Source organism: Microtus ochrogaster, chromosome 5 (assembly GCF_000317375.1).
Source record: "Microtus ochrogaster isolate Prairie Vole_2 chromosome 5, MicOch1.0, whole genome shotgun sequence".
Taxonomy (NCBI): domain Eukaryota; kingdom Metazoa; phylum Chordata; class Mammalia; order Rodentia; family Cricetidae; genus Microtus; species Microtus ochrogaster.
The window spans coordinates 79,297,652-79,308,759 of record NC_022012.1 but is presented as its reverse complement, the minus strand read 5'-3'; the positions used below and the strand labels follow the sequence as shown (position 1 = coordinate 79,308,759).

The 11,108-nt window shown below is 43.8% G+C and overlaps 1 protein-coding gene across 1 annotated transcript; it reads left to right on the top strand.

The window, feature by feature from the left end:
* The first annotated feature begins 1,462 nt into the window (after positions 1 to 1,462).
* On the top strand, positions 1,463 to 3,283 carry LOC101991154 (IQ domain-containing protein F5-like). Its single transcript, XM_005347823.2, has 3 exons — positions 1,463 to 1,585; positions 1,732 to 1,824; positions 2,816 to 3,283. Exons 1-3 carry the CDS (start codon positions 1,568 to 1,570, stop codon positions 3,281 to 3,283), a joined length of 579 nt encoding a protein of 192 aa, XP_005347880.1. The 5' UTR covers positions 1,463 to 1,567.
* Positions 3,284 to 11,108: the final 7,825 nt, after the last annotated feature.

Here is an 11,108-nt window from a genome sequence, read left to right as displayed (position 1 = left end):
TTGGGCTCCTGGGAGCCACTCTAGGTTCAAGTCTCTAAAAAGGGAGAAGGGGAGGTTGGGGGGAACTTGGGGAAAAAGGATGATTGAGATAAAGGAAGGTTTGATAGGAGAGCACGGAAGCACAATTCTTAGTTAAGGGAGCCACCTTAGGGTTGGCAAGAGACAGGAAGCCACATCTTAAAGGAGCCACGCCTCTGCTTGCACTAGCAAACAGGGCCCACCTGAGGAAAGATATTCACCAAGAAGCCACGCTTGATTTCAATTTTTTGTGGTTTTAAAACCCTTTTTTAAGCTTTCTCAGGTGCTATGTGGCTATACATGGCCCTGGACACTGGTCACCCTATGTAGGTAGAGTTTCCCTGTCCAAACTGCCTGCTCCCAAATAACTAACACAGAGACTATGATTACTTATAAATGCTTGGCCAATAGCTCAGACTTATTACTCTTACAACTTAGCCCATTTCTGTTAATCTATGTGCTATCCCAAGGCTTGTGGCTTTTACCTCTATCCCATTTTGTGTGTCCAATTCATTCTCTGGCTGGCGACCACTCTGACTGTGGTTTTCCTCCACCCCTCACTCTCAGCCTGGCTTTCCCACCTAACTCTATCCTGTTCAGCGATTGTCCAGTCAGCTTGTTTATTCAACCAATCACAGTGACATATACTCATCCACACAGCGTACAGAATGATTACTCCACAGCAGAGATCCGCCTGCCTCTGCCTCCTGAGTACTGGGATTAAAGGCGTGCACTACCATGCCCTAAAATATTTTGTCTGTTTGTTTTCAAGACAGGGTTCCTCTGAATAGTCCTGGCTGTCCTGGAACTCACTTTGTAGACTAGACTGACCTCAAACTTAAAGATATCCATCTGCCTCTGCCACCCAAGTGCCACACACCCAGTTTTTTGTTGTTGGTTTGTTTGGTTTTTGTTAGATAGTTTCCTATATCCTAGACTAGCCTCAAACTTATTACATTCAAGTTGCTGGATATAGCTGAGGATGGCCTTGAATTCCTGATCCTTCTGTCTCTACTTCCTGCATGCTGGGATTACAAGTATGCACACCCATATCGTTTATACAATGCTGAGGATTGAACCCAGAGCTTCATGCTTGCTCGGTGACTTACTACAACCTCAACCCATGTGTATACACTTTGAAGATACGTTTTCATTTTTCACGTTTGTGCAGGAGTGGGGCCTTAAGTTGGAGGGTGGGTATGTATTTAGTACTATTGGAGCCTGCCGGACCATCTTCACCGTAGTTGAAGTCACACTTCTGCCAACAGGATAGGAGAACTATTACCTTCTGTCTCCACCCCCATTTAAAGCCCAACTTTGGGAATTTCTGTAGGAATGAATGAGATCCTACCCAACTCTTAGAAGCCATTCTGATTCCTGCATCACGGGCACCCTTATGACATCATCACGGGCTCCCTTCCCTCACTCTTCCAGCCAGCCTCCTGGCAGGAGGAGTACAGACCTGAGATGATGGCTCCATCATAACCCCAGCCATGGGGGAATTTAAGGGATTGCAGGCCTGGGAGATTTGAACCATCTTTCTCCAATCATGGGCTGTCTATGTGGGGTAAGTTATAGGCTGTAGAAGTCGACTGGTTTCTAATTAATCAGGATATGAGGATGTGTCTAGGAAAACTGGGCATATGCTAACAGTTACATAGCCACTCAAAGGATACCCACTAACAGTTTTCCCCCTTAACTCTGGTTATAAAGGTTATTAAAGCCAAAGAAATCCCTGTGGAAGAAGAACCAAACCCACAAAAGATAAACAAAAAGTCAAAATCCATACCTCTGCCTGCTCCAAAGGTAGGTAGTTCGAAGTTGGAGGTGACCTGTGATCTTTCCTATCTTTAACCTACGTCACCCAGACTGACAGTGATCTTCTCTGGGCCCCATAGCTTAGTGCAGTCATGGAATTTATGCTTCAAACAGGATCCTTGTGTGAGAAAGAGGGTTGGGATGTTCACTGTCAAAACAACTGTCAGACACCAAGACTGCCTCCAGCTAGCTGGAATAAGCAGCTGCCCTATTCCAAACTAGAATGGACAAAGATGAGGTTGCTTACCAGTGGCTGTCTTCTTCTCCAGTTTCCTTGCTGACCTGAGACAGACAGGGACTCAGGCATGGAGATGGGTGTGGGGAAGGGTAGGAATAGTGTCCAGAAGAGCTGGCGAGTGGGGTGTGAGGTCTAGATCGTGGCTGTACACTGTCGGGATAGATCACACCCGGATTGTTCAGGAAGTGTGTGTGTGTGTGTGTGTGTGTGTGTGTGTGTGTGCAAGGTACTAGAAGCAAAAGAACTAAGAGTGATAAAGACCTCAACCTGTATGGAGAAGGAAGCTTAATGTTAGGACCTGGCAGGTGGCGTTGTCAGGCTGCAGGCTGAGATAGAGGAAGAGCGAGGAGAGTGAGCAGAGAATGCTAGCTTCCCAGCAAACGGAAGATGATCTGAGAGGCCGTGGGCCTCGTATGTGGTCCAGTCCAGATGGAGCCTCTGAGTCACAAGGTTCTTTCTCTAAATTGAGCAAATGTTCTCCTTCTATAGGCTGAGACTCAGGGCACAAGGTGATGTGTGCTTTTTAATTGGCATGGCAGAGAGAGAGAGAAGACCAGAAACAGGATGGAAATAGTGCCGGCATTTTTTCCTGGTCTCCTGGGTCAGTGGTTGACTGATCAGTGTTCTTCAACTTGAGAGGAAATGATGACCATTAGCATCCAGTCAGGCCCTTTCCAAAAGTATCCTGGGGCTAAGTGGGGAATACATCTTAATAATGTTTCTTTACTTTCCAACCCTCAGTTCAAGAAAACACTACCACTGCCAAAACTACCATCCAAGACTCCTTCTTACAAAAAGCTGGCAGCCAAAAAGATCCAGGCCTGGTGGCGAGGCACCCTGGTGCGACGCACACTGTTGAAGGCTGCCCTCAGTGCTTGGATCATTCAGTGCTGGTGGAGAAAGATTCTGGCCAGAAAGCTGGAGAAGAGACGGCTGTTAGTCCTGCACTTGATGGCACAAGAAACAAGGGCCTGTGTCACTATTCAGTCGTGGGTCCGAATGCTGCAAAGCCGCCAGCAGTATTGCCGTTTGCTTTACGCTACCCACGTCATCCAAGTGTCATGGCGCTGGTATAACTGCCATACCCGTGGCCTTTTCCAGGGTAGCTATGAACTTACAGGGAACCAACTAAGTCTTCAGCTTGACATCTTTCTGGGATCCCAGATTTGTCGTATATCAGACTGCATACCCTTGCCAATAAAGAACTGATCAGGTCTTCTAGCAGACGGCACTGGGTCTTTGTTACACAACCCACTTGGCATCCCTGTCCAGCAGCAAATCCACACAAGGGCTGCAGACACCAAGCACCACACAAGCTTGCTCTGACAGCAGCAGCACGTGTCTAAGCTCCCAGGATGGAGGATGTCAGAGCCCTGGACCACAACAGTGCCTGTGTCTGCTTAGCAGTAACTGCATGATTAGAGAGTTGGGATAAAGTCACCATGAACACTGCTAGATGCCTGCTCCCCTTAACTGGTCAATATGCCACTGTTCCGTCATCCTCTGAGGTCTCCTTGCCTACTTAGAACAAACCTGACTGCCCTGCCCACGTCCACAACCATGCATGGTGGAGCCACATCCTTCAAACTCTCCCAGGGTCCTCTTGGAGACTCGGCCAGTCGTTAAGTGTCTCACGCCGAGCATGCCAGCCTTGTTCCCACTCAGAACGTGGAGCTTGTCTCCTGGTCCCCTAGGGCATTCTCTCCTGAGAGCTCTCCTCATTCAGCTTGGTCTCTGCACAAACACTCCCTAGAGGGGCCTCCTCTGCCTTCCCAGGTTATATAGCGATCCCTGCCCACCTTCCTTTGGCTTCGGTTGGTAACTCTAACTCCCTGGTTGAAAGTCCTCAACCTCAACAGGAGGTATCCGCAGTCCCATTAATCAGCCAGCTGCAAGGGGGCAGGGCTCTGCACCCAGATTTTGCAGAGTATCACTCCTTCTTTTTGCTACAGGGACTGATCATCACAGTGTGTGTGTGTGTGTGTGTGCTTGCACGCACGCACGCACATGTGTGACTGTGTATGTGTGCATGTGTGTGTATATGTATGTTTGTGTGCATGTGTGTCTGTGTGTGTATATATGTGTGTGCATTCATACACATGTGCTTGTGCTTTTTGTGTGCTTAAACTGAAAACCACTCATTTAGAGTAGCTAATAAGGCAGTGTCATTTGGTGTGTTCAAACTGTTAAGCAGCCATAGATTTCCAAGGTCTTTTTATCGTACTACACAATCCCCTAGCCTTTTAGTGTCTGTTCCCCACTAATCTCCCCTCCGGTACCTTGTGCCCTTCAAAATGTATCCTGTCCCTATGGAATTAATTTTTTTCACAGTCATAGCCATACATCATTTGTGTGTGGCCTCAATAGACAGTGTTGATTGATGACTGTGCAGCATAATGATATACTCCATAACATTCTAGTGTGAGAACCTATCACACTGATTTGCAAGTGTTTGACCGCTTGCGGCTAAATCACTTTGAATGGTTAGCAGTTTACAATCCTATCAGCCCCGTAGCAGAGTTGGGCGGTACCACTGGGGTAGCTGGTGGGCGCTGTCAAGAGGATTGTTAAACAGATCTGAGAGGAGAGCCTACTACACGCTACTAACCAGCATGAGTGTTGACCACATTCTAAAACTTATCCTTAGAGCCACAGATAAATATACCTCTCGGTCCTCATCAATGATGCTTCTTTTTGCACCAGAGACCACCAATACAGAAAACCACAAACGTCATTCTTTCAGATTGTTGCCCTCCTATGGGCCTGGAATGCTTCACTGTGGGTTTTAATTTGCATTTACTTAGTGACTAAGGATTTGGGGCGTCCTTCTATGAACACCGACCATTTGTAGAATAGCTATTTGGACAGATGTCCATTTGAACAGCTGGAAAGTATTCTAATTAAGCACCACTTTTTTATTGATATTTATTGAGCTCTACATTTTTCTCTGCTCCCCTCCCTGCCACTCCCCTCCCCCTCAACCCTCCCCCAAGGTCCCCATGCTCCCAATTTACTCAGGAGATCTTGTCTTTTTCTACTTTCTTCCTCCCATGTAGATTAGATCTATGTATGTCTCTCTTAGTGTCCTCATTGTTGTCTAAGTTCTCTGGGATTGTGGTTTGTAGGCTGGCTTTCTTTGCTTTATGTTTAAAAACCATCTATAAGTGAGTACATGTGATAATTGTCTTTCTGTGTCTGGGTTACCTCACTCAAAATAATGTTTTCTAGCTCCATCCATTTTCCTGCAAAATTCAAGCTGTTGTTATTTTTTTCTGCTGTGTAGTATTCCATTGTGTAAATGTATCACATTTTCCTTATCCATTCTTCAGTCGAGGGGCATTTAGGTTGTTTCCAGGTAATGGGTATGACAAACAATGTTGCTATGAACATAGTTGAGTACATGTCCTTGTGGCACGATTGAGCATCCTTTGGATATATACCCAAAGTGATATTACTAGGTCTTGAGGAAGATTGTTTCCCAATTTTCTGAGAAATTGCCACACTGACATCCAAAGGGGTTGTACCAGCTTGCATTCCCACTAGCAATGCAGAAGTGTTCCCTTTACACCACAACGTCTCCAGCATAAGTTGTCATCAGTGTTTTTGATTTTGGCCATTCTTACAGCTGTAAGATGGAATCTCAGAGTTATTTTGATTTGCATTTCTCTGATGATGAAGGTTGTTGAACATTTCCTTAAGTGTCTTTCAGCCATTTTAGATTCCTCTGTTGAGAGTTCTACGTTTAGGTCTGTACTCCATTTTTTATTGAATTATATGATTTTTTGTGTCCAATTTCTTGAGTTCTTTGTATATTTTGAAGATCAGACCTCTGTCTGATGTGGGGTTAGTGAATATCTTTTCCCATTCTGTAGGCTGTTGTTTTGTCTTGTTGACCGTGTCCTTTGCTTTACAGAAACTCTTCAATTTCAGGAGGTCCCATTTATTAATTGTTTCTTTCAGTGTCTGTGCTGCTGGGGTTATATTTAGGAAGTGGTTCCCTGTGCTAATGCATTCAAGTGTACTTCACACTTTCTCTTCTATGAGGTTCAGTGTGTCTGGCTTTATGTTGAGGTCTTTGATCCATTTGGGCTTGAGTTTTGTGCATGGTGATAGATATGGGTCTATTTTCATTTTTCTCTACATGTTGATATCCAGTTATGCCAGCACCATTTGTTAAATATGCTTTCTTTTTTCCATTTGATATTTTTTTGCTTCCTTGTCAAAAAATCAGGTGTTTGAAAATATGTGCATTGATATCTGGGTCTTCTATTCGGTTCCATTGGTTCTCCTGTCTGTTCTTATGCCAATACCAGGCTGTTTTCAGTACTGTGGCTCTGTAGTAGAGTTTGAGGTCAGGGATTGTGATGCCTCCAGAAGTTCTTTTATTGCCCAGGATTGTTTTGGCTATCCTGGGTTTTTTGCTTTTCCATATGAAGTTGAGTAGCATTCTTTCGAGGTCTTTGAAGAATTTTGCTGGGATTTTGATGGGCATTGCACTGAATCTGTGACGTGTTTAATTTTAATTGGGCATATTAATTAGGCAAACCAAAGGGGGATTCTGATTGCTGGACTATAATATTTTGATAGCTGGACCTTGGCAGTCAGCCTCGGGAGAAGGAAGTGACCAAATATGGAACTAGACCCTGGTGGCTAGCTTTTGGAATGTGATCTAATGGTTTTTAGCAAGGCAGAGTAGATGGGAGAAGGGCCATTCTTTCGAGATCTTTGAAGAATTTTGCTGGGATTTGATGGGCATTGCATTGAATCTGTTTAAGCGCCACTCTTATAGCCTCAATAAGCATTTCTTTAGTGAATGAATACATGATTCAAGATTCTTCCCGAGACTTGGATTTGTGACTTCACTATGGGTCAAACCCTGCTCCCTAGGAGTAACTTCCCTTCTACTTCAGCCTCCCTGAAAACTCGCTTAATCAACCCAGTAAACATGGCTGTCTCTGAATCACCGTTCCTCTCCTCTCCTCCCCTTCCTTCAGTCTTCTCCTTTTCCCTTCTTCATCTTATTCTTCTTTTCTAAAATAAATTCAACCAAGGCACACTCCTTTTATGAAGTCAGTATTACCCTGACAATAGAACCGATAAGCACAGTAATGGGGGAAAAAACAAAGTCCTGTTTGAACATAGGTGAAATTTTTCTCAATAAATTACTTTCAAACCAAATTCAAAAGAACATAAAAAAGATAATTTACTTGCAAACTAAATGCAAAAGCACAACAAAAAGATCAAGTACACTTCATTCTAAAATTATAATAATTATAATAATAATAATAGAACTGACAGAAGGGCCGGACGGCAAGCAAGATGGTGCAGACTCGTCACTAAGAGGAAAGTCTGTTGTTTCTACGATGGTAGTGTTGGAAACTAACCAAGTAAACAACACAATAAATGTACAGAAAGTGAAATCCTGTCTCTATGTTTCATCTCGTAGTTTCAGAACATCAGGGATGCAGGGAATGTTTCTAGAGTGGGGAAATGTGGTTGCATCTCACAGACAAAGAGAAGAGTTGAAGATAAGATAAGGAGGAACTGGAACAAAGTCTTTAAATTCTGAAGAGAAATTATTTTAATCTAAAATTTGATAACCTGCCAGGTATGGTGGCTCACACCTTTAACCCAACATTCAAAAAACAGAGACCCGCAGATCTCTGTGAGTTCCAAGCCAGCCAGGGCTAGATAGTGAGATTTAGCTTTGTATTTTAAATTTGTTTTTAATTTTATAAGAAAAAAATTGATACTCTATTTTCTTCTCAAGACAAGGTCTCCCTACATAGTTCCAGCTGTCCTAGAACTCAGTATAAACACCAGGCTGACCTTGAACTCATAGATATCTGCCTGCCTCTGTCTCTCGAGTGCTGGATTAAAGGCATGTACCACTACACTGTTTAAAATTTGATAATCTTAGAAATCAGCAGTCAGAACCATAGATACTGCAGCGACTTTCAGACACGCACACTTTCCTAGGAACTGTCAAGGATGTGCTCTATGAAAACAAGGGCTACAGCTGAGAAGGGAGGCCTGGTATGCAGGACAAGGCTCCTGTCACTCAGCGATAAACCAGAGGCTCACAGAAAGCCTGTAAGTGGAGATAAGAAAACATGTTTAAAACTACGTGCTTGAGGCTGGAGAGATGGCTCTGCGGCAGAAAAACATCTGTTGCTCTTTCAGGTGACCCCAGTTCAGTTCCCAACACTGGCATCCGGTGGCTCACAAGCACCTGTAACTCCAGCTCCAGAACCACTAATGCAAGGCTGCCTGCTACCCCAGGAATCCAGTACACAGGGGAGTCCACCGGAGAAGAGTAGAAAACAATGAGGAAGACCCTGACAGATAGGAGAGCAGCTGATGCTAACGAGCCTCAAAGGGAGGGAGGGAGGGAGAGGAGAGAAACAAATCCTTCAATTTACCCTCACTTGTGAAAAGTCTGGGGGTAAATTAGGAAAAAAAACAAGGCAACCAGTTTAGCTCCAAGAAAACAAAAGGAAAGTTCTGGAAAGGCTGTGTACTCGTGATGTATCATTTCTGAGTCAAGAGCAGTGTATACAGTTACAATGATGTAATACTGATCTATTACAAAAAAGAGGGCACTGTAAGCATACTGAGAGCAGGGTAGATAAGTAGAAATAGACTAAGTCTTCACACAAAGAACACAACAGAGAACATCTAAAATTGGAAAATATAATTTTCAATATAGCATATTAGTGGGGTGTATGGGGGGGCATAGTTGAAAGCAACTGAGTGATGGGGAAAGATGCCAAGAGAAAATTAGGAGCCCTGGTTGTTTTCATTGTTTACTTAGAATCGTTGGGTAAATGTGAGCAACTGTGTTCATGATGCTAATACAAATGCTAAAACTAAATGTCAACAAACCTCAACACAAAATCAATGCTGTCTGTGGACTCACAGGCACCATGGAAAAGTGAAAAGGCAGATGACAGCCTGAGGAAGGGTGTTAGCAAAACTTCTCCAACAAGAAGTACTTCATGAGAACAGCATGAGCACAAGACTAAGCTACTTTCACAAGATTTTGTTGTTGCAACAAACACCAGCGACACCCAGTTGAAAAAAAAGAAAGATTTATTTGGGCTCACAGTTTGGGTAGTTTCGGTTCATGGTTGCAGGACCCATGATTTGTAGGCCTGCAGCAAGGTACAACTTCATGGTGGGAAATGTCTACCTTGAAGCAATCAGGAAACACAATTAGACACAGTGGAATAGGCCAGTACTGCGGGACAATGGTCTTGTAGCCTTTAAATATTTGTCACTTGTATTGGTTTAATAATATGCTGATTGGCCAGTAACCAGGCAGGAAGTATAGATGGGGCAACCAGAATAGGAGAATTCTGGGAAGAGAAAAGACTCAGTCTGAAATCCTCACCCAGATGCAGAGAAAGCAATATGAGAATACCTCACTGATAATAGGTACTAAGCCACGTGACTAACAAAGACAAGAATTATGGGTTAATTTAAGATGTAAGAGTTAGGTAATAAGAAGCCTGAGCTAATAGGCCAACCAGTTTATAATTAATGTAGGTCTCTGTGTGTTTCTTTGGGACTGAATAACTGTGGGACTGGGCAGGACAGAAAGCTCTGACAACAAGTCAGGATAAAATAGAACCTCCAGAACATGTATCCAGTGGCCTATTTATCTGAGGCCATATTAACCTTCTAGCACCTATCATTGTGGTGCTGCCTCCTGAGAAACAATCCTTCAAAACATGAGCCTACAAGGGACATTTCATAATCAAACCATAACACAGACCAAAGGTAGAATAGGCCAAGTGGCACAAAGAGATGTCACTGGCCAGAATGGAGCAACAAAAACAAAAAGAAAACAAAACAAAAAACCTAAAATAGGTACCAAGAACTGGGTTACTTGCAAGTATTTCACTCATGGGGGTCCTCACAGAGCTTGGCAAGGAGGAACGATGGCACTATCTCCATGTCACCCAAAAGAAGGCAGACATCACAAAGCTAGGCAACTGGGCTTGAAGCAGGCACCCACCCTTCAGAATCATACTGCCTGAGTCCTCAGTAGAGTCTCTAGGGGAAAAAGCCAGGTGACCCCACTTTCCATCTTCACAGCTTGGCAAAATTCAGATGGGACAGGCAGATTAGAGCGGTACCTCTGGGGCAGACAGTAAGCACTGTCAAGAGGATTGATAAACATTGTTAAAATCACTTCTAATGCGTGGATCTTAGAGGAGAGCCTACTGCATATTACTAACCAGCATGATTGCTGACCACATTCTAAAACTTATCCTTAGAGCCACAAATACATGTAGCTCTCGGTTCTCATCAAAAAGCCTTCTTCTTTTTGCAGCAGAGACCCTCACAGAAAGTCACAAATGGTCAAAATAGAGATTGACTGATCATGGGATGCCCAGTGGATATATCTTCAACCCAGCTGCTGCATCAAAAGCTCAGGAACCATCATGGAAGAAGAAACAGAAAGATCGTAAGAGCCAGAGGACCAGAACATTTGCTGTGAACTCGTGTTTCCTAGAAGTGAAGGGGAAGCTACACCCATGACACCCCAACAGCACAGCTGCCTAAGCAAGACTTGAACAATGACAGCACCAGTAGACATGCTAACTTAGAAGGGGGAAAGCTCCTTGGGGCTACACCCCTATACAAACAACCACAGGCGACTAATGGCTGCTGAGAGAGGGAGATCTAGTCTTTCTGGGGGTGAGTGGTGTGGGAAGTCCTTCTGTATTTGTGTTGCTTTTATTGGTTAATCAATAAAGAAACAGTCTTGGGCCTACACAGGTCAGAATAGAGGTAGGTGGGAAAAACTAAACTGAATGCTGGGAGAAAGAAGGAGGAGTCAGAGAGATGCCATGTAGCCACCAGAGGAGAAGGTGACTAGTTGGAACCTTGCCAGTAGGCCAGGAACTTCATGGTAAAATATAAACGAATGGAAATGGTTTATTTAATCACTTAAGCATATTGCTTATTGATTTGCATATTGCTTAAGTGATTGGCCAAGCAGTGACTTAAATAATATAGTTTCTGC

What these genes read in the sequence shown, in the direction of transcription:
- LOC101991154 (XM_005347823.2), top strand. An exon ending in TACCTCTGCCTGCTCCAAAG is followed by an intron (nt 1,825 to 2,815) that starts GTAGGTAGTTCG and finishes TCCAACCCTCAG; the next exon opens with TTCAAGAAAACACTACCACT.